The sequence below is a fragment of the Rhinolophus hipposideros genome (assembly GCF_964194185.1).
Source record: "Rhinolophus hipposideros genome assembly, chromosome: 15".
Lineage (NCBI taxonomy): Eukaryota > Metazoa > Chordata > Mammalia > Chiroptera > Rhinolophidae > Rhinolophus > Rhinolophus hipposideros.
The window spans coordinates 43216856-43240649 of NC_138061.1; the positions used below are offsets into that span (position 1 = coordinate 43216856).

The 23794-nt window shown below is 33.5% G+C and overlaps 1 protein-coding gene across 9 annotated transcripts in view; it reads right to left on the reverse strand.

The window, feature by feature from the left end:
• Positions 1–23794, reverse strand: part of JMJD1C (jumonji domain containing 1C) — a 267004-nt gene that overhangs the window by 193010 nt on the left and 50200 nt on the right. The window contains exon 2 of one of the 9 annotated variants that reach the window (XM_081074656.1): positions 5964–6013. The exons of the other annotated variants lie outside the window; for them this stretch is intronic. Coding sequence (XP_080930782.1) covers positions 5964–6013 — 50 coding nt within the window. The remainder of the gene's footprint in view (positions 1–5963; positions 6014–23794) is intronic. 9 annotated transcript variants of the gene reach the window in all.

Here is a 23794-nt window from a genome sequence, read left to right on the forward strand (position 1 = left end):
TACTCATCAAAGCAATTGCAGACAAAGTACAGTTGACCCTTGAACAATGCAGGGGTTGGGGCTCCCATCTCTCTGCATAGTTAAATACACACATAGAACTTTTGACTCCCCAAAATAACTACTAATGGCCTACTACTGACTGGAAGCCTTACCAACAACATAAACAGTCAATTAACATATTCTGTATGTTATAATGTATTATATACTGTATTCTCACAATAAAGTAAGCTAGAGGACAAAAAGTTAAGACAATCGTAAGAAAACACATTTATAGTATCTATTGAAAAAAATCCATGTATAAGTAGACATGAGCAGTTCAAATCCATGTTGTTCAAAGGCCATCTGTAGTTAGAAATTTTATTGTTTATCGTTTGATTACACAAAATAACTGATTCATTATTTACTGATTCATTTCCCATTGTGTTTAATACTCAATGGAAACTTTATAAATGCATAATACATTTAATTTGCAATATACCAAGAGTTTTCAAGTATTTGGTTTCATCCTATTTTCAACATAACCTTATGAAGAAAAAAGGATGGGTATTATTTTAACATATGAGAAAACTGGTATCATAGAAGTTAAATTCCAAAGGTTCTTCACATAGTAAAGGTTGGGATTAAAACTGATGGGTCTAGGATGCCTTCTACTACACTTCCTAGTGATACCATTTTTATACAGGAGATTTATGAGCCTGTGTTAACTTTTAATTAAAACTACCTATCTACTGAGCTATTTAGCTACCCAATACTCAGATTCTCTCCACCCCCTAGTTCTCCATTCAAAATTTTCTTGCTGTTTCTTCTTTTGACAAAATATAAAAACCCTTTGCTGTATCAACTCCTATTGCTGAGACTGATATGTAGTGCCACAATTACACGTATCTTTGAAAAATGATGCCAATACAAAAAGAGTTCCAATTCTAGCAAAGGAAATTATGAACACATAATACTTTTTTTGGCTATTCTTGAACACTGGCTATTCTGACCTATAACATTTTAAAATTTAACTCTTGAAAACATACCACAATGATCTCTGAAATAATACCAGCAAAAATCTACCATATCTTCAACTTCTCTGAATTTTGTATCCTTTACCTTCTTCGTTTAAATGAAATACAGCTCTTCTTCAAAGACATTGTTTTTTGCTGGCATCCTCTTAAATTATGACTGTTTTCCCTGCCATATCCCTTTATACTATTGGGCTTAAAGTTGGATTATGTCACTCTTTATTCCTCACTGCAAAAACAATTGTCCCTCCTTGATCATCAACCACTCCCTTCCCCTCTCCTGGTTATACTTTTCTGTAACCTCAAATACATCACTCCTGGAACACCACCTCCTATCTTTCCAGCTCATTCTCTCATTTTCTGGCTTGACCGCTCAGTCAGCCCAACACAGGACCTACAACTTTTCATTTCTGTTCTATTATTCTACAATTCTACTATAAAATATATAAAACTAGAAAAGCAATTTGCAAAAATGCTAATGAAAATTATCCGAGAGTGGTGTACTAATTTTTCTTTGTTTTCCTAAAATTCCCAAGAGTAAACATACACAGCACTTTAAAAATAACACTAAAGTTTTTTTAAACATACAAAAGTTAATGGGAAATTACCTCTAGACAATTATTCTTACATTTCTCTTCATATCGGTTATTCTCCCTTTAAACCATTTCCTAGGTCTCACTAGCTAAACTTATAGTGAGACAGATAAGAATGATTTAAATTACTATATAATGGTAGAAGTCAGAGGGGTGTGAAAAGGATGTTGTAAAAGTCTGCCAAAACTAAAAGATTTTTAAAAATCAGCCAGGTCAACATTTATCAGAATAGAGGCATTAAAATCCACGTCCAATACATTGTTCTAAAGAAAAAAACAAAATCAGTGTGGAATGCCTATAATTTCCCTAAAACTGTGTTGACTGTTTCATGAATTTTCTCATTTCATCACATAAAAATGAATGATTAAATCTAGGACTTGAATATAATCTGTCTTCTTTACACAACAATATTGTATATGTAACACAAGAAAATTATGCAGAACAATGACAAAAAAATGCGTTGATGTAACTTATTAAATCAAGATGTACATTATTTTCAAGTTTGGAAAACTGCTAGTAATGATGAATAAAAATATTTCTATAATATTCAAGATTATGTAATTATATTTGTCTTGAAACATATCCTTTTTTAATTAAACAAATTTTCCTATTTTTCCTTAGCCTCAAGATTTCAATAAATGAACTTTAAAGAAATTATCTACAAGTGCAGTGGTCAATTTCTCAGAGAAAACCTTTCTATGTATTTACAGGATATCTCTAAATTCATTGTATTAATGTAGAAACATCATAAGCGAGCTTCATTTTTAAGACAGATGATGCTATACAACCACAGAGCCATAAATCATAATTACATTGAGGAATAAAAAACTAATCATTGATGCTGAAAGCTTTTCATTTGATATGCTTGTTAAGGTACATGTGTTATTTATGTAAACAAGTCCTCAACTAATGGAATTTAACATCTGGATTAAGAAATAATATTCATAGTTACTAATGAGAAAATCTGTAACACACTTCATATTTTCCTATATTGAATAGCTATGTAATCCTTTTTTTACAGTAAATTCAAATAATTTCTTTACAGCTCAGGTAAAACTAGCACCGTAACAAAATGAGAATATATAAAAAGTACTATCCTCTAAAATTAGCTTTTCCCCCTCTCCTAACAGAGGAGAAAAGGCTATCAATAACATCTATCTCAATAACATCTATCAATAACGTCTATCTCAATAACATCTGGGATAGACGAAGTTTCTCAAGAAACAAATGAAAATAAAACTAATTGATTTAAAAATACTACTAACCTAGAATCCTTAATTAAATAAATAAATAAATAAATAAACCCTAGTAATGCATTACCATTAAAATAATCAATGAGAAAGAAATGACTGGGTAGATTCAAAGAATACTTTGAATACATTTTTGTTAAAATATACTTTCCTTCCTCTTGTCTTTTAAAAAATGGTTTGGGGCGGGGGGGGGGGGGGCCGCTTAGCTCAGCTGGTTAGAGCACAGTGCTCTTAACAACAAGGTTGCCGGTTTGATCCCCACATGGGCCACTGTGAGCTGTGCCCTCCATAACTACTTGACATGGAGCTGGTTGAGTCCTGGAAAACACACTTAAGTAAAAGTTAAAAAAAAACAAACAAGTGGTCTCATCTTTAATACTGAGTAAATAAGTAAAATTGTGACTGTATAAAACTATTCTGAAAAGAATGTTTTACGAATATCTTAATGACCTATTTCCATCAGGATGGAGAAAGTGGATGTGATAACTCCAAGATTTCAGGACTTAATTCCCTGTCATGTTGCTCCAGAGTATAAAATAGCTTTCAATAGCCCCAGATGTAAGCTGACAAGATTCTCTGTAGCTATAATCACACAGTGACCACACTATAAGCTAGTTTTCTATTGTATTGTCACCACTCAATTTACATGTTAGCAATTTAATTGGGTACATTTTAGTCTTCCATTTGTTGTGGAATAAGATACTAAAATTTCAAACAAAACGGTATCAAACCATCCCGTTTACCTTCAAGCTTTCTATTAACTTCCCAGTCTAGATGAAATCTGAACTGAGGCTGGTTGACAAGGCTTTGAAGACCTGTTTCTGGTACTCTTCTGATCTTGTTATAACCCCTAGTCCCTTCCTCTCCAGATAGGTACCATGATCTTCTTCCTGTTCCTAAAACATAACACGCTCATTCTGGTCTCATTATAGAAGAGAAGCATAAGATAAAATTGTATTACAATGATTAAAAATAGGAATAAAATAATGTTTGTAACCTAAAGAACTACCAAGAGAAAGGAAGATGGACAAACCAATCTCTGGAGCCCTGCTTTAACTTTTTAAAGGAAACAGGTCAGTGTCAGAGAGCTGGTAATATTAAGTGTCACCAGGACACAACTGACTGCCCCAGGCTAATATAATTGTCCTATTACTCTAATCTGAACTGTATGAACTTTTTAAAACTTCAGAAATATGCTTCCAAAGTACATTCTAGATAAGTGTCAACTTAGCAAGACCAGTAATGAATAAAGAGCACTGAAAATCATTATTTATAATCTAAGATGGACACTGAAAGTGCCTTAAATTCAGATGAGAAAGTTATATAAGTAATTCCATGGAAGATATTATGGAATGGTATTCAATGTTCCATATCATTACCTTCCAGGTCATGTAGTACAGTACAAAGAGCATATTCTTTGGATTTAGAATAGAGACGAAGAATGATAAAATTTCTTTGAGCCTCAGTTTTCACATCAGTAAAATAGAGGTAGTAATTAATATTTCAGAGGGCTGTAAAAATTAAACACGGTAACAAAAGGACTTGGTAAAGTGACACATGTTGGCTTCACTTTCTTTTTTTCCTTCTCCTAAAATTATGATGTATTTCATATTTAGAGAAAATGTTCAGCTCAAAATTTGTCATCATGATAAAAACTGCTTTGTACTGAAATGTCAGAAAGAGGAAGGAAACATATAATGCAATTATTAAACAAAAAAAAACAAAAAACCCCAGCAAATTTAATTTTTAAAAGAACCATCAGAGAAACTGGTCAATCTCATCTAAAAACAGAGAGAAAAAGAGAGAACAAACATACTAATAATGTTTTTCAGCTTGGTTTATTATAATCCAATGTCTAAACCACACTAACTTTTAAGATATATTTAATATTTTAATAGAGGTAAAAATAATCTCTTCATATAAAAAAACAAAAATGGAATCTGTCATTAGAATACAGCATTGTGTCTGTATAATTTATCTTTCAGAAACAGATAAAGAAGGATAACTGAGTAGCAGAGATGCAAAGCATCCAGAAATCCAGGAACTCAAGGGTGATAAGATAACATGGTTATTTGAGGAGGGGCATAATCAGAAGTAATAATACTTACAAATATGTAACAGAAATTGGTCACACAGAAAATGTTTTCTTACATTAAATTCTAAAGTGACACAGAGGCAATACATAGCAGTAAAAATAAAAAGAAATATCAACTATGTTAACACTTGTTTTAAGTCCATTTTTTAGGAAATTCAATCCAAAAATATAAGTCACTGATATTTACCGGTTGCAACAGATAAGGATAAATATGATACAGGTCTGCTCCCAAGGAGGTATCAATCGTATTTCAAAAGAATTGCAATGAATATTTAGATAGCAACCCTTATAAAATAGCATACAGCTTTTGAAATTTAATAAGTTTATACAAGTACGTACATTCTCTCAATTCACTTTTAACATCTAAATTCCCTCAATAAAACTCTACAAAGTAGATATTAAGTACATTTAATAGGTGGGAACTCTTAAGACCCAGAAAGACTGACTTATCCAACATGGCATAGTTAACATTTGGCAGAGCCAGAACTCAAACCTGACTCTACTTTTATAAAATCACATATTCCAAAAGGAATTACTAGTCAGTGAAGTAGATGGAAGACCAAGAAAGCAAAAATTATAGTTTTTATTTAAACAGATGTAGACAGGGAGTAGATATTCCCTATAAAGGTATGAACTCTAATGGTAAAAGTAGTATCTTACCAATATTTTATTTCCCAGGACCTGATACACTTGAGGAACTTAATAAATGTGAGTGGACTGAATAAATGAAGGTGACGAGTGAGTGAAATATTATGACTACATAGTTTTCTGATGTCAGATTTTAAAAGGACATATATAGATAATGGAAGAAGGGAAAGAATGTTTACAAATCAGTATCATAAACCTTGTAAGAATATTGTCAGAATAAACTAAATTTTATAAATAACACAAAAGAAAACCAAACAGGCCCACTGGCTTCATAAATGTAAGAGGATGAACTAAGAAGAAACAAGAATACCGCATGGGAAAGATGATGTAATGTTAACAGATGCAGAGAGAATAAAGAACTACTCACACCTCCTCTTTTGCATCCATCTTCTCCACCAAGGAGAACTGAGTAGAAAACTGGAAAAGGTAGAAGAAACATAGTTAAAAAGTAAATGAAGTTAAAAAGTAAATGAAGCTGAAATTTCATTTCAAGAAGACAGTAAGAGAATACCCAGCCACTTTTTCAATTAGTTTTTGTCTCCATAGCCTAAATAATCACAAGCCCGAATTAGGCATGCATCTCTAATGCAATCTACTGTAAAACATCCCAAGAATGGAAACAATTTCTAAAATGCACTCACTGGTTTTGGAAATAGAGGGAACATTTTTTAGAAAATTATATATCAAAGAAACATAGACCCTTCGAATTTAGAAGGCTCTTGACAGTCCAATCCATTAATGTTGATCTATATCCAAAGTTCAAAAACTGTTATTTGCAAGATGGTTTGTAAGCACTACAAAAGAAAAAGGTTACACCAGGAGCAAATTTTATTTCACTACAAGTAATCCTAAACTTTGTATTTATCAATAAATTTCGTCTTTTTTGGTACACTAGTGTAACTAATACATTAGATTTTTTTTAACTAAAATATGGTGGGGAAAGACCCTGAAAATATTTTTAGGAATAAACTAAAAATTTAAACTCAATAATACAGCATACTAGGTACTCATACTGGATAAACAAGCATAATTTACAGTATTAACCAAGAACTAAAAACTGATTTTGAATATTTTCAAAATAATCCACAGGGCTCCATCCTTACACTTTAATCAAGATATTCAGATGACTTAACAGTATTCAACTTTAAGAGAATGACTTTAACATGTTGGCTGATAAGATGAAGATCCAAAAGACTTCAAAAGATTGGAAAAATGGGCAGAATAAACTAATAAAAACAATAGCAGTAGTAGCCGACTTTGTGAAATAAAAAAAGCTTAAATTAAAGCCAGAATTTGGGCAAGCTGATAAACACTCCAATTTACAACAGAGAAGCCCCGAAGATTCAAAAATTAGTTGAGGGGCAAGTAGAATAGGAAAATTGAGGTTAGTCTATTTAAGCAGCAGCTAGATTCACAGATCTCTTCCTGGTTCTAGCCTTGCAACTGCCTCCTCTCCCATTTTCCTAGCAAAGCTAAGTGTTTTCCCCTAGAAAAAAGATTATCTGTGGATCAGGGATCATATTAAAGCAAGTTGAAGGCAGAGATTACTACTGAACAGGAGAATCAAGTGCGAGTTTACATGATGAAATATGTTGAGAACCAACCCAATCCTCCCACCCCAGTCTATTTTTACTTCAATGGGTACAATTTTGAGAGCCAGGAAAAGGACTAGTAGATTTCTCTAGGAAACCTGACCAGTTTAAGATAAAAGACACCTAAATACGCAGACATTAGGAGTTCCCTAAGGAAATGGCCTCATCTCTAAACAGTACCCCGTTCACAACTTCAGAGCTCCCAATGTGCTTTTTAAATGTTATGCTATTAAGTATGAGTAGTCAGAATCATCAGGTATTTCATGTAAGGAAAACATCAAATATAAAACATAGAGACAAAATAACACAAAGAGAAAAAGTGACTTCAAAGAAAAGACTCTGAAGACAGCAAAAAATTAAAAATGTTCTCAATTAGAGAAACAAATCAGAAAAAGAGGCCATCAAAAATTAACCATTTGGAAAACAAAAAAGTTTTTATGAAGTTAAACTTTAATAGCAGAAATGAAAAATGCAATAGAAAGTTTAGAATATAAGTTAAAAAATTTTCACACTAACGAGAACAAAAATAATATAAAAGAGAAAAAATAAAGTAAAAAGAGTCTAGCATGGTCCCACATCCCAATACAAAAGATCCAGAAAAGAGAAAAATACAAAAAAAGAGAGAATTGAAGAAACAATTCAAAACAATTTCCCAGAACCAAAACTCAAGTTCCCAGACTGAAAAGCAACTCAAGAGTTAAACACATGGATGAAAAGAGATGTACATCTAGGAATGGCATTGTGAATTTTCCAAGCACAAACAAAAGACAAAATCCCACATGATTCTTTCATATAAAAGATCAAAAAGCAGAAAGACATGACTTTTCAAAAGCAACACCAGAATCTATTAGATCAACGCTTTCAAAATCTTCAGGGAAAATCATTTCCAATCTCTAATTCAGAATTCTAGAATCAGTCAGATAGGAGTAAACTTTGAGGGCGAAATACAAATACTTTCAGATGAACAAGCATCTAAAAATGTCCAAACAGGCAGTCCGTTTTAAAGAAATTACTAGAGGATATATTCCACCGATACACGAGAATAAACCAAGACATGGAATCCAGGAAAAGTGTTCAATGAAAGAGGCAAGGGAATTACCAGGATGTTGGCAAAACAAGACCATATGAGATCTAGAATGTCCAAACCCCAGGAAAGGTTACATAAAGATAAAATTGACAGGATACCTAATATACATACCTGAATGTACTGAAAGGATCTTATAGAACTTGGGGATCATCTGATTAAATCAGTGGCAAGTACATAGAAAGTTAAATAAAGGGAAGAAATGCAAGACAATTATTAACTCCAAGAAAAATATTTTCCAAGAAAGTAAGTTAACATATATTAAGCAGGCAACCAAAAAGTTGATACAGTCACGGTAATATTAAACATCAGGAATCCATCTAACCAAAATTGAAACTATACTGTATAAGTATATACGGTGGGATATCAATTTATCTAGTTTTTACATTTTTTTTTTTTAAGATTTTATTGGGGAAGGGGAACAGGACTTTATTGGGGAACAGTGTGTACTTCCAGGACTTTTTCCAAGTCGTTGTCCTTTCAATCTTAGTTCAATCTTAGTTGTGGAGGGCTCTATTCAGCTCCAGGTCCAGTTGCTGTTGTTAGTTGCAGGGGGCACAGCCCGCCATCCCTTGCAGTTGAGAGCCCACTGGCCCACGTGGGAATCAAACCAGCAGCGTTCAGCGTTAGGAGCGCGGAGGAGCTCCAACCCCCTGAGCCACCACTCCGGCCTAGTTTTTACATTTTTATCTACTCTTCATATTTTGGAAATTTCATATTTTTAAACGTTTGTTTTTATGTTCTCTCTCTCCTCCAGTATGCACATTAATTTCAGAGATCTCTAAAGTCTAATAAGTATTATTAGCACTTCAAAAGCATGGTCATTGAGGAACCACTTGTAACTGAAACCTTGTTAGATAAAAAAAACACCATGGACAGAAAGTTCTAAGAGGATGGAACCGTGTCTGGGATGCTTAGGAACATAGTACCTAGAAGACAAATAGGTCCTCAATAAACATTGTTTGAAAAAAAGAACAGATCACGTAAGAAACTGTCTTATCCTCTGGCAACATTGAAAGGTCTCACAGCCTCTTTCTGCATGACTGGAAGCCCTGTTGAATACCTGAGAAACCAATCAGTAGTCGGCCCTAGGTATTCCTAATTTAAAGTATTTTAACCATTTATAAATGACCCCAAAAGGCCATGACATGTAACAACATGCTATTTCACCTAGGTACAAATTTAATCACATGTACTTCATGGCTTTTGTGAAGAGAGAATTACTAGGTAAATGAACTTGACTGAACAAAAATTATCCACATCTCAACACAACAATGGATTTCTCCTAAATCAACACATCTGCACATCTTTTTGTATCCCAACTTAGTCTAACAAAAGCTAACATTTTGTAAAGAAAGGTTAACACTGTTCATGAAGGAACTGCAGAGGTATGAAATTAATGGTTATTTGTGAATGTGGGGACTACTGCAAATCCCAAGGGCCATATGAAGCACTGGAGACATGTACCATTAAGATTCCAAAGGAACAAAACTGGTTAATGACAGAGGCAGGACTAGAAATCAGTACTCCTCATTTCTAATAAGCTTTCCAATATATCATATTGGCCTTTAACACCGTCTTTTTAAAGATAAAAAATATACTGGGCCCAAACCAGTAATTTAATAGATTGTATTACAATTTTTATCTCGTCTTACTAAATTCTGGCTAATACGTGTTAACCAGAATTCTTATTTTATATACCTTTTTATATTACCTTAAAAATTACATATTTTTATAATACTCTCCCCAGAGTGCATTGATCAGACAATATCACCTCTTTTGAGGCCCAAGAGAATAAGCCATGTTTTCCAATCTGAAACAATTCCAAGCATTTTCAGGTCTTAAAATAGTGAACTTTCAGCCAGGCAGTCTAGGTAGTTCAATCATCACAACTTTCAGCAAGGCAGGTTGGGTCAATCATCACATTGAAACCACTGTTAGCTCCTATATCCCATTTAAAGACGGTTCAGGTATCAGGTTGAAATTAATTTATTTTTCATACCACCTGCTCAAAATCATGCCACATTTTTAGTTTGTTTACTTGGAATGTGGATCTGTCCTTTAACTTTTGGGCTTGAGGGATTTCTAATTGTTCTTCTTTTGTTTTCTCAGAGTAAAATCATTAGATTCAATTATCTAATCACTAAGAGTATCTTCATCTTATCAACTAACCATTTTAAAAGGCTTACCAGTGTTCCATTGCAAGGGTATACTACTCAATTCCTAAGATACTTACGTTTAAAGTGTTTTGATTTTCAAATTTTTGGAAGAATACTTGTAACAATCATTTCCTACTTTAAAAATATTCCGTTTTAGGTTTTCAGAACCCTGGATTCTGCTGGTTCCCCATCTGCTATTTAATGATCTCATTTCCTATCTCTACTTATAAAGGTATATTCCTACATAAGACCTTGATATTCCAAAATTCTCTGTCTATATCCAGTCCTTCAGAGAAATCACACTCATATTGCTTAAACTATTATCTTTATATTTTGTCACTTCCCATCCAAAGTCTTGAATAAAGCAGGTGCTCAAAATATGCTGAAATAATGCTAACGACTCCCAGATTTGCATCTTTAGATATACTCTCATCCAACCTTTCCTTGTTTATTTTCAGTGATATAGCTCCATGCAATAGGGTTTCATCCTCATCTCAATGTACAAAACACATCATCTTTCCATAACGAGCTCTCTTTCTCACATTCCTTATGTATCATAAAGAATATTTCCACTTTTCCGGGTGCATGCCTTGGGAATTTTTCCCCCCTAATCATTCTCCGTTACATTTTAGTTTGTCTTCACAATCAATCTCTACTTCATTCACATTCCTCATTACTGTCCTGTACCTTTCACTGCCAATATCGTAGTTCAGCTCTTACTTACAGTGTTCTGAGATGCAGTAAAACAGCACTGATAAGGAGCAGTCTAGGTTCAAACACTGTTCTACAACCTAACAATCGTGTGAATTTGGGTAAATTGTTTAACTTTTCTATCCTTCATTATTATCTGTGCAAAGGGGTTAATAATAGTATCTCTCATATGGTTTTTGTGAGAATTAACTGAATTAACAAAGAATTCAATACGGTGCCTCACACAGAGTAAGCCCTATACAAGCCTAAATGTTTCAAACTATTCTCTTTGCCGCCAATCACTTTGTTCTCCAGCTTACCTACTACTGCCAAACTGATTTTCTTAGAACATTTTCATTTTCTCACTTTATTAATGTAAAATATCATGACTACCTTCTGGAATCAAGATCACGCTTCAAAGTCTCACATTTATAGCTCTCCATTATCTAGGCCGGGAGTCAGAAAAATATAGCCCACAAACCAGTAACTTGTTTTTGTATATAAACTTTTACTGAAACACAGCCACACTGATTAATTTACACATTGTCCACGATGCTTTCTCACTTTGATAGCAGAGTTAAGCAATTCTGACATAGTCTGTAAGACCCACAAAACATAAAATGTTCACTACTTGATCCTTTTCAGAAAATGTTTACTGATCGCTGACCTAGTTCAGTCTCTTACCTGTACTATTCCCTATATATATATTTAGCATGTCTAAAATGAAACTGATCTTTTTTTTGTATACTTGCTCCTCTCAACTTCTTTATTTCGTTAATATTTAACAAATATTTATTGAGGTCTTATTATGTGCAACACACTTGTCTACTGGAAACTGGTAACCCTAGAAATTGGTAACCCTAGTAAGCCCAGTGTCCATCTGGCACCCTACATAATCTTTACAACATTATTGATTATATTCCTCAAACTGTATTTCATATCCCCGTGACTATATTGTGGCTACTAATTTGTACTTTCTAATTCCTTTACCTTCTCCCTCATCCCTAGCCTCCCTCCCATTAGCAATCATCAGTTGTTATTTTTCCCCCTATATCTCTGAGTCTATTTCTGTTTTGTTTGTTTGGCACTTTTCAATATTTTGAACTTTTTTTTTTAATTTTTACTGGGGAATATTGGGGAAGTGTTTTTCCAGGACTCATCAACTCTAAGTCAAATCGTTGTCCTTCAGTCTAGTTGTGGAGGGTGCAGCTCAGCTCCAAGTCCAGTCACTGTTTTCAAACTAGTTGCGCGGAGCGCAGCCCACTATCCCATGAGGGAACTGAACCGGCAACCTAGTTGTTAAGAGCTCGCGCTCTAACCAACTGAGCAATCTGGTCACCCACAGGCAGCTCAGCAAGCTCATTGTCTTCAATCTAGTTGTGGAGGATCATTGGAGTTCATTGGCCCATTGGGAATCGAACAGGCAACTCTGTTGTTAAAAACTCAGTATTTTGATGTGACAGAATTGTCTGAACTTTAACAAGTCTGGTGCTGAACACCAAAATAGGTCATTTGATTTGTGTTTTGCCATCTTAAATATATGATGTTAATCATGTAATAAATTTACTTCTGTTAAATAACATTTTAAAAATATGACATATTCTAGCTTAATATGTGAAAGTATTGAAGAATGGGTTTCCTGAGCAGAGTGTTACAAAATAGACACAATCTCATGTTGTAGAAAAATTTTATATAAACACTGACAACTATTGAAAAAGAGGAAATCTTAAAGATTTAGTAAAATAGCTAAACTTCTTTCTGGTGGGAAAAAGGCCTTTCACAGCTGTCTTATGCTGAACTTTTTTTCCAGCTTTGCTAGGAGATAAGATAATGGCAGCAGCTTTGCTTGCTTGTGTGCGTGCATACGTGCACATGTGTATGCGTACCTGCACACGTGCATGTGTGAGAAAAGAAATGCTAAGAAATCTAAATGAAGCAATTCTTACAAACATTAGCAAACATTTAAACTTTTCTACCTGAAGTCAGATTAAAAGCTGAATGGAAGGCAGTCACAAAATTTTGCAATGAAAATTAGAGAATTTCAAAATTATAAACACTGATAAATCCCAGATCAATGAAGAAAAATAAAAACTTAAATGATTCTATCCAAACCTGAGCCACAGTAAAAGCTTATCAATAAATACTGAAAGACTGCAAAGAATACTTTTACAAAGATATCTGGATTTTTTAAAATGTGAACTGAATATTAAATATTCCTCTAAAATTATTAATAATTAAGAAAACTACTTAACTTTCTCAGTGAGGAGTTTCTTTTTTTTTTTTTCATTTTAAAAAGCATAGCTAAATCTGCATATTATATTTTCTGATTTAGAAATTCCAATTTAGACATCTCAGGTCTAACCAGATCACCTAAGAGCTTCTTTCTCACAGCTCCCTTATGGCTCTCATAATGTGAGCATCCTGCCCAAAGATGAGTGTGATTCTAGCATTTAGAAGTGTAAGAAAGACATAAGCACAAGAAAATCACTTCATCTAACACACACAAAAAAAGTTTATTCCAACACTAAAAGAAAAAAAGCCAGCTGTGTTGGATGAATTGAAAAACAATAGATTAACCTTCTCCAAAGGCTTTAAGAGCAAATTTGATTAGCTACGTTTTTCCCTACTGCTGCCCACTCTACTACAAACTAATCCCCTCTTAAGACTCCACTCCACTGGTTTTGAAAACGAGTAAATGTTGCAGTATGAGTAAGATTGTAATTACTTACCAAATTTCACTTAAGAACATAATTTTTCTTCATATAAAGGGACTTCACTAAAACTTTAGTGTCAGTATGTAGTATCACAGGTATTATAGACAGATCAGATACAATTCATTAGAATTTTAACTATACATTTTAGTGTCTTAGCTATAGATACATTCTTAAAAGCCACCAGTTTACTAAATTACATAACTTTTCCCACCTAATAGAGACTTATATGTGACTTTTATCAGAAAGCACCAAAATGAAGATTTACTATAATATAACATTATTGGAGAAACAATTATTTATATTGTTTTCTTTAAGCTTTTATATACAAACATGAAACTGGCTTTCACTTATCATGCAGTCCATACTGCCATTAGTTTTGTTCATGTGGATTCAGCAAAACTGTAGCATAAATGCTTGATTTTTAAAGTTTTGATTTAGCTAGTTATTCTTGGAATCGGAACTCCTTATACTGAATCTATGACTTTAAAAAGACACCTTTTTATTTCTTTAAAGCCATAGATAAGCACATACCAACACTTACTACAAATCATAATCTTCTATTTAGAAGAACAAATTTATGTGTAAACCTACAGCATACATAATTGTTACAAAACCACAAAACTGAAGATTATATTCCTTAAACTCTCATCCAAACAAAATCTTTTTAAAAATTCCACATCTGACACAATGGAAAGCAACTGTAATGCCCTAAGGAATAGCAGCACCTGCAGGAAAAGATTCAGCCTTGCAACTGCTGCTACTATCAATTCATCACTTGATTCTCAAACATTACGGCATTCCTTCTCCCCTTTCCTGTACACTCATTTGATGAAGTTGAAGAAAACAGAGCTTAGAGTGTTCATGCTGAACTCCCACAACTACACAGCTGAACTTCTCACATTCTCTAAAAAATACTGTCCTTCAGAGAACAGGCTTTACCACACATTCATGCAGCATCCTGCTCCCAGCTTTGAGTTCCAAATAGGATAGCTGCTTTGTGATACATTTAACCTCTCTAAAAAAAAAAAAAAGTCTGTACTTCTAAAAGATAATTACAATTAAACAAGAACACTAAAATAAAAGATAACTGCAATGTTTAACCCGCAGAAGGAAAAATATGACCAAGGCAAGAAGTAACATACTTCAACCCTTATTACAATTTCATAGGCAAAAATACTTTAAATAACGAAGTAAAATATTATTCACTCAACAGGATTTTCTTAAATTTTTTAAAGTAAGTAAATATTTAAAAATTACCTGAACTGTAATCCATGATTTGGGAACAATAATCTACCTCATTTGTCAACATTTTTCAATGTGTTCTTAATATTTTAGAAAGCTTTTGATATTATGAAAAATAACTTAAAATTTCTTTGCCATGTTACTAAGCAACTAAAGGCCTGTCAAATAACAAGGGGAAAACTGTCTAGCTGGTTGATCATGCTGTGCTGGCAAGTTCTCAAATATCTGCTAAAGGTCAGATTTCCATTGCATGGAACCAATCAATGGAACTACACAATTCTCCTAGTGCTTTAAGAAGCTGAACAAAGAAGACTATTTTACATAAGTAATGACACATAACCTTAGCTTTGTGAAAAACTGTAGTGAAGTCTATCCTTTTCTCACCACGGAATTCATACATTTAAAAAATGATTATAAAATTTTATTTATATTTCATTCTACAATTATGTTTGTCATGTTCCCAAAGTATATATGCAAAATTCTACCTTCCATTTGATAAAAATGATCTATTTTTCAATTTCACACTCCAAAAAAGTACTATATATACAAATGAAATTTTAAGCATAACATAACAATATTTACAAATATGATTTTTATAAGTATGAAAATTGTAATAGAAGGTCCCTTAATTCAGTAAGAGTGATTAATTTTGCAACTAATTCATATTAGTAGATGGCTGAGTTAGTTTATAAAATACATTGTTAAAACTAAACTTGTCATAGGAACATTCAGATTTTTCTATACTCATAAAGACTGATGTCACCTACTTTGAAAAAATTTTGACCCAAATAATCTTGAATACAGTCCATACTCTACAACTCTAGGAATTTGATCAATTATTTAAACAACAGGTTACCACAGAATTATAGTTAAATATTACAAGAAGCATTTTCATTTAATGTACATATATAGATGAGGTACTACTTTATTGGGGCTTCTATTTTTCAAGAGCAGAAATATTAAAGCTAAATTTAAAAGTTAGCTTTTTAGGGATGGTACATTTCCCTTCTAAGTACCACCCCTACATGCTCATTACTTGAACTTCTGCCAAATTTTTGATAAACATATAGTGGTTTTAAACTGATGATAAATATATAAAATGTGCAATTTTATATAAGCCTACCAATTATGAAATGTTTTAAATCTTATATTAAAATACTTTGCTAAAAGGTCCTCAGGAAATTAGTGAGCAAAATTTAAATGATCAATTAGCTATTTGAAGCTTTTTTATAAGAGCTTAATGCCAACATGTACATGTAATATGTAACATCTTCTGTCATTTAAAAATATGTTAAAGCTACCAGGAAATATATAGACCATAACACCTTATCTGTGATTATGCCATATACTAAGATATCAATATCTTAACTCAAAGGGGCTTACAAATCCAATACAATCTATATCAAAATGCCACTGACATTTTTTTGCATAAATAGAAAAATCCTAAAATTCATATGGAATTTCCATATGAATAACTTCCATCATATTGTACATGTAAATTATTTACTTCCAAACAATAAAAAATAGAGAACTTAATTCTAACGAAACTATCAACTATCGTCAAGAAAAGTTGGGTCCTAAAGAATCCAATCCTTCAGCAAGACAACTAAAAGAGGCCAGGTATTGTCAAGTTAGAACCATACCATTTTCCTGTGTAATACAGACAAGTTTTTATTTCTCAATGAACCCACTACTTACAATGCAATTTTTCTCTAATAACCTTCAATACTCTATATAGGCTAACATTTTAATAGTAAAGAAAAACTAAGATTTATCAAATATGTTAAATATTTTCTAGGACTATTCCCATCATAGAAAGATAACGAGTTCCCAGGTAATGCTCATGCCACTAGTCTGGGGACCACACTTTGAAAATGACCATACTGGAGAATACCTCTAACATGCTTCCTGATAAAATATGTAACTATCTGGCACACAGTTTTCAAATCAATCTCCTTTTAAGAACACTTAACACGAATCGTTGTTCAGAAATCTCTTCATGATTTTCCACTGCTAACAACATAACATCCAAATTAGGACTAGTATTGAAGTTATTACAAGAAGTAAAAAAACCATTAGACTTTTAGTCTCAGTTTTCTTTGATGGCTCAAGGAAGACACTGTATACATATTTTTTAAAGCCATGCTAAAACTTCAATATTTTTTATGTACTTATGTACTAGACACTGCCAGGAGCTGAGTTATAAACAATAAAAGCTACATCCACCTGAAGCGCATGTATGTAAACAAATACAGAGGATCCCCTACTTATTATGGTTCAACTTACGATTTTTTGACTTTATGATGGTATGAAGGTGATACCTATTCAGTAGAAACCATACACTGAATTTTTTTATTATTGTATTTATTGGGGTAACATTTTTCTTTATGACACTTTTCATACCTATAACCTCTACTTTACCGCAACTTTATTAAGCCCATTAATGTAAAAAGCTAGCAAGTAATTACATGAGCTGAACACATAGACAGGGAAAAGGGACATTATTTTTAGTCCAATAATTGTGTTTGGGGAAACAAATCAGTAATTTCTAAAGGTATGTATTAATGCTTTAGGGCATGTCCACATACATTTAAAAATCAAAACATAAACTGCTTAAGAATAAACTTAACAAAAACATAAGACCAACAGGAATAAAATCACCGCAGAACTTGAAAAAACAAAGAAACTCAAACACGTGGAGGACATTCCGTGTTAAAGTGCAGACTCAATAATGGAAAGGTGTGAATTCTTCCACATTTGTCTATAAAACTGTACAATTCCAGGGAAAATTATACTAGGAATAATTGTGGGAAAAGGAAAAATGAAAGAGGAAGTTACCAATTGTTTAAAATTAAAGACAATGATGTATATTATACACATAATCAAGTGGGATTTATACCTGGACCGCAAGAATGGGTCAGCACAAAATAAAAGCCAATGGAATAAGCTGAGGGGGAGGAAACACACGGTCATCTCATTTGGTGCAGAAAAAGTATTTGACAAAATTCAACTCCCTTTCATGATAAAAATGTGCAACAAACTAGAAATAGAAGGAAACCACCTCAACATAATAAAGACTACATATGAAAATTGCACAGCTAACATACTCAGTGGTAAAGACTGTAAGCTCCTTACCTAAGATCAAGAACAAGACAGAATGCTTGCTTTTGCCACTTCAATAAAATACGGTTTGGACGTTCTATATAGAAAATTGAACAAAACCAAAAAATCCAAATTGAACAAAAGAAAAAATATATCTCTGCATATAACAGGATGTTATATGTAGAAAACTCAAATTTTTATACAGACTCAGGAAAAAAAACCTGATAAATGAATTCAGCAAAGTTGCAGGATACACAATCAACATAAAAACTGAATTTCTATACCCTAACAATGAGGTATCTGAAAAGAAAATTAATGAAACAATTCCATTTACAAAAGCATCAAAAATAGTAAAATATTTAGTAATTAACTTAACCAAAGAGGTAAAAGCTTTTTACAGTGAAAACAAGTTGTTGAAAAAAATTAAAGACACAAACAAATGGAAAGACATCCTGTGTTCATGGATTGGAAAACACAATATTGTTAAGATATCAATATCTTAACCCAAAGAGGCCAACAAATTCAATCAATCTATATCAAAATTCCACTGACATTTTTTGCATAAATAGAAAAATCAATCCTAAAATTCATATGGAATCTCAAGAGAACCCAAATAGCCAAAACAATCTGGAAAAAGAACAAAGTTGGAAGACTCTCACTTCCTGATTTTAAACTTACTACAAATATAAGGAAATTAAAACAGTATGGTACTGGAATACAGACAGACAGAGACCAATGGAACGGAATAGAGAACTCAGAAATAAACCCTCACATATGCTGTCAAATGATTTTTTTGCCAAGGTGCCAAGGCCAGTCAATGGAAAAAGGACAGTCTTTTCAACAAATGGTGCTGGAGAAACTGGATGCCTACATGCAAAGAATGAAGTTGAATCTTTTATCTTGTACTATATACAAAAATCAACTCAAAAGGGATCAAAGAACTAGACACAAGAGTTAAAACTATGAAAGACAAAATAGGACATAAACGCTTCATGACACTGGTTTTGGCAATAACTTCTTGGATATAACACCAAAAGTACAAGCAACAAAAGGAAAAAAGGAAAAATTGAAATATATCAACATTAAAAACTTTTGTGCAACAAAAGACACTATAGAAACTACGAAACAGAAAACCACAGAGAAAGTAATTACAAATTAGGGATTAACAACCAGAATAAAGAAATCAACAACAAAAAACAATCAACCTAATTTTAAAATGGGAAAAGGATGTAAATAAACATTTTTCAAAAATGATACACAAATGGCCAGTAAGCACATGAAAAGATCTCAACGTTGTTAATCATTAGGGAAGTGCCAATCAAAACCACAATGATATACCACTTCACACTCATTAGGCTAGCTATTTGGAGAACACACACACACACACACACACACACTCACACACACCAGAAAGCTGCAAATATTGGCTAGGACGTGGAAAAACTGGAACCCATGTGCATTGCTGGTAAGAATGTAAAATGGTGCAGCTGCTGAGGAACACTGTATGGTGATTCTCCACAATACTAAACAAAATCACCATATGGTCCAGCAATTCCACTTCTGGTATATGCCCAAGAGAACTGAAATTATAAACCTGAACAGATATTTGTACACCCATGTTCATAGCAGCATTAGTCACAATAGCCAGTATGTAGAATCTGAGTTGTCAATTGTCCATCAGCAGATAACCAGTTAAACAAAATGTGGAATGTACATGCAAGAGAATATTATTCGGTCATAAAAATGAAGTTATAGTATTTGCTACAACATGAAGAACCTTAAACACTATAGTAAGTTAAATAAGCCAGACACTAAAAGACAAATAATTGTATGACTCCACATATATGAAATACAGACAAATTCAAAGACAGAAAGTAGATTAGAGTTGACCAGAGGCAAGGGTTAGGGGGAATGGAGATTACTTAATGAGTACAGAGTTCCTTTGGGGATGACAAATTCTGATGACAGATAGTGATAATTGCACAAGAAAGTGAATGTACTTATTACTACAAACTATACTTAAAAAGAGTTAAAATGGAAATTTTCTGTTATGTATATTTTATCACAATAAGAAGTTAAAAAAAACCCAAATGCAACAATATCCAACACATTTTTGAAAATGAAAAGTAATAAACAAGCGATTTGCTTTACCTGTTATTAAGATGCTATAAAACTGTGATTATTAAAACACTCTGATTACAAGAAACAGAAAGATTACAAGAAACAGAAAGATAAATGAAATATAACAGAAAGTCCATACACATTTATCAAAATATAGAAAAAGATAAAGGAGACATTTTGTATCTGAGTGGGCAGTCAATGTTTTAAAATACAATTTTGGGTTACAGGATTTCTTAAATAATGCACAAAATTCTGAAGTCAAAGGAAAAAAACTTACTAATCTTCTAAATGATAAGCAAAGCCATGAGGAGAAAGGTAGTACGAACATTTAAAAACAGAAAGACGGCCCAGTGGCTCAGAGGGTTGGAGCTCCGTGCTCCTAATGCCAAAGGCTGCCCATTCGATTCCCACAAGGTTGTCGGTTCGACTCCCACAAGGAATGGTGGGCTGTGCCCCCTGCAACTAACAAAGGCAACTGGACCTGGAGCTGAACGGCGCCCACAACTAAGATTGAACTTAACATGGAAAAAATCCTGGAAGTACACACTGTTCCCCAATAAAGTTCTGTTCCCCTTCCCCAATAAAAAAATCTTAAAAACAAAAACAAACAAAAAAACCCAGTAAGACTAGGGAAAAATGTGTCACATATAAAAAACCCCAAAAAACAGGTATCTTAAATAAATATAAAAAGAGTGCCTATAGATCTGTAAGAAAATCATAAAATGGGCCAAAATATGAACAGATAATTTACATTTAAAAAAAACAAACCTAATAAATACATGAAACTCAAAAACACATAAATGCAAATTAAACCAAAGACCAATTTTTGGCCAATCAGGCAAAGATTATGACTGACACAATCCAATACTGATAAGGGTTTGGGAAAACTGGTGCTCTTATAAACTGCAGGTAGAAATATAAACAGGTTCAATCTCTATGGAGATTATTCTGTTGTTTCAGCTAATTATTAAAATTAATTTCGTACATGCACAAAGGCCCTTTAATCTACCTTGAGAAATATTTGTAAAGCTGGTAAATGGCACAACTACTATGCTATTTAGTTTACCCAACCACTCCCTAGACATACCACACATTTCTCAGTCTGATACTACAATTTGGCCCTGATCTTCAAATTATTTTCCTAGTTGTTTCTTCAATTCGAATCTTCTGTGAAGTCAACTACTTTGCTTTTCCTCATTCCATTCTCCCTGCCAAAATCATTTTACCTCTCTTTTTGTATCCTAATTGCTATTCGTCAGGATTCAGAATATTCTATTTCCTCATAAATGCATCTTTCAAATCTGTATTGCTTACTTTTGTGAATCCATGCAGATATCACTGCTTATCATCTATTAAGCATTGAAAATTGATGAGATAATACATGTCAAAATTTTATAGTTAAGGTTATACACCTTACAACTTGCAAATCTTAAACAGTACATGGCATACAATAGGTTCTCAAATATTTATTGGATAAAAACATTTCAATATTTATTCATTCAATATTCACTGAAATGATACTATATTTAATATACTTTCCTTCACACAACCACCTTGTGAGATGGCCAAAGCAACTACTTATTATTTAAAATTTTCTTTTCACAGCTTTTACTTTATATTTAAGGGGAAATCAGTCGTCATTTCCACAAATACACAAGTGTGATCAAAAATTACAGTGAATGTTTAAATTAAAAAAATTATTACAGTAAAACATATTGCCATTAATACCCCTCAAAATACTCGCCCTCACTTCATACACACTTATCCCATCATTCTTGCCACTTTCTGAAGCATTTCTGGAAGTGCTCTTTCATGAAAGTCTTTAGTTGTGCTGTTGTGGGTGACTTGATGTCCTGAATCGATTCAAAATGTTTTCATTTCATGGTCATTTTGACTTTGGGGAAGAGCCAGAATTCTTACGGTGCCAGATCCAGTGAATAAAGTGAATGAGGACACACTGTAATGTTTTTATTTGACAGAAATTGCCATATACCAGAAGTGATGTGTGACTTGAAACCTTTCTGTTTTGATCACAAAATATGGTGAATGCTGCTGCCGAATGCCATCCAAGAGAAAGGCAGGGATCCTCAACATGGGAGGCGGCACATCCAACCTTAGTAATAGTGTGTGACAAGTTTCAACTTGTTCAGTGCAGTTAGTTGGGTGTGAGCTACAGTTGAGAGAAGGTGTATTTCAAAGTGTGCCGTAAATCATACTCCATCATGACAATGCTCCATGTCACACATCGCTTCTGGTATATGGCAATTTCTGTCAAATAAAAACATTATGGTGTGTCCTCATCCACCTTATTCACCGGATCTAGTGCCGTGCAACTCTGGCCCTTCCCCCAAATCAAAATGATTCAGGACATCGAGGCAACCGTGACAGTGCCACTAGAGACACTCACGAAAGAGGACTTCCAGAACTGCTTCAGAAGTGGCAAGAACAAAAACACACTTCAGAAGTGTTTGAAGTGAGGGGGAGTATTTCACCAAGATGGATTAGTGGCAGGCCGGCCCGGTGGCTCAGGTGGTTGGAGCTCCGTGCTCCTAACACTGAAGGCTGCTGGTTTGATTCCCCCGTCGGTCAGTGGGCTGTCAACCACAAGGTTGCCAGTTCGATTCCTCGAGTCCTACAAGGGATGGTCGGCTCGGCCCCCTACAACTAAGATTGAACACCGCACCTTGAGCTGAGCCGTCGCTGAGCTCCCAGATGGCTCAATTGGTTGGAGCGCATCCTCTCAACCACAAGGTTGCCAGTTTCGACTCCCAGAAGGAATGGTGGGCTGCGCCCCCTGCAACTAGCAACAGCAACTGGACCTGGAGCTGAGCTGCGCCCTCCACAACTAAGACTGAAAGGACAACAACTTGACTTGGAAAAAAGTCCTGGAAGTACACACTGTTCCCCAATAAAGTTCTCCTACCCCAGTAAAATCTTTTATAAAAAAAAAAAAAAAAAGGATTAGTGGCAATGTGTCTTTTACTATAGTAATTTTTTTTTAATTTAAACATTCACCATATTGTTTGATCACACCTTGTAAATGTCTGTTTATATATTTCAAAACCATTATGGACAGATGGGACACAAATAGTCCATATTCATTATTTATTCCCTTCATTCAAATGAACAATGAAAAATAGTTTCCTTTAAAATAATTCACCTTGGTATAAAATACAAAAGATTTTGAAAGTTAAGGCAATAAAACATATTAGGGGATAAAATGCTCTAAAATACGATCTATATAGTTTCATCAATGCGGTTTTGAAGAAGAAAAAGACAAACCAAAATAATAGTATGACACTATTCAACACACTGGAACAATTTACCAATTTTAAAATGTTTCACAGTTTATATACTTTAACTAGTACTGTATTGCCTTGATGCTAAGAGTCAATCTAAGGAATAACAACGTACGGAGGAAAGGAATCTTACAATGAATATACATAAGGCCATTTAAAATTAAATGGCAATGCATAATTTTATCCATACATTAT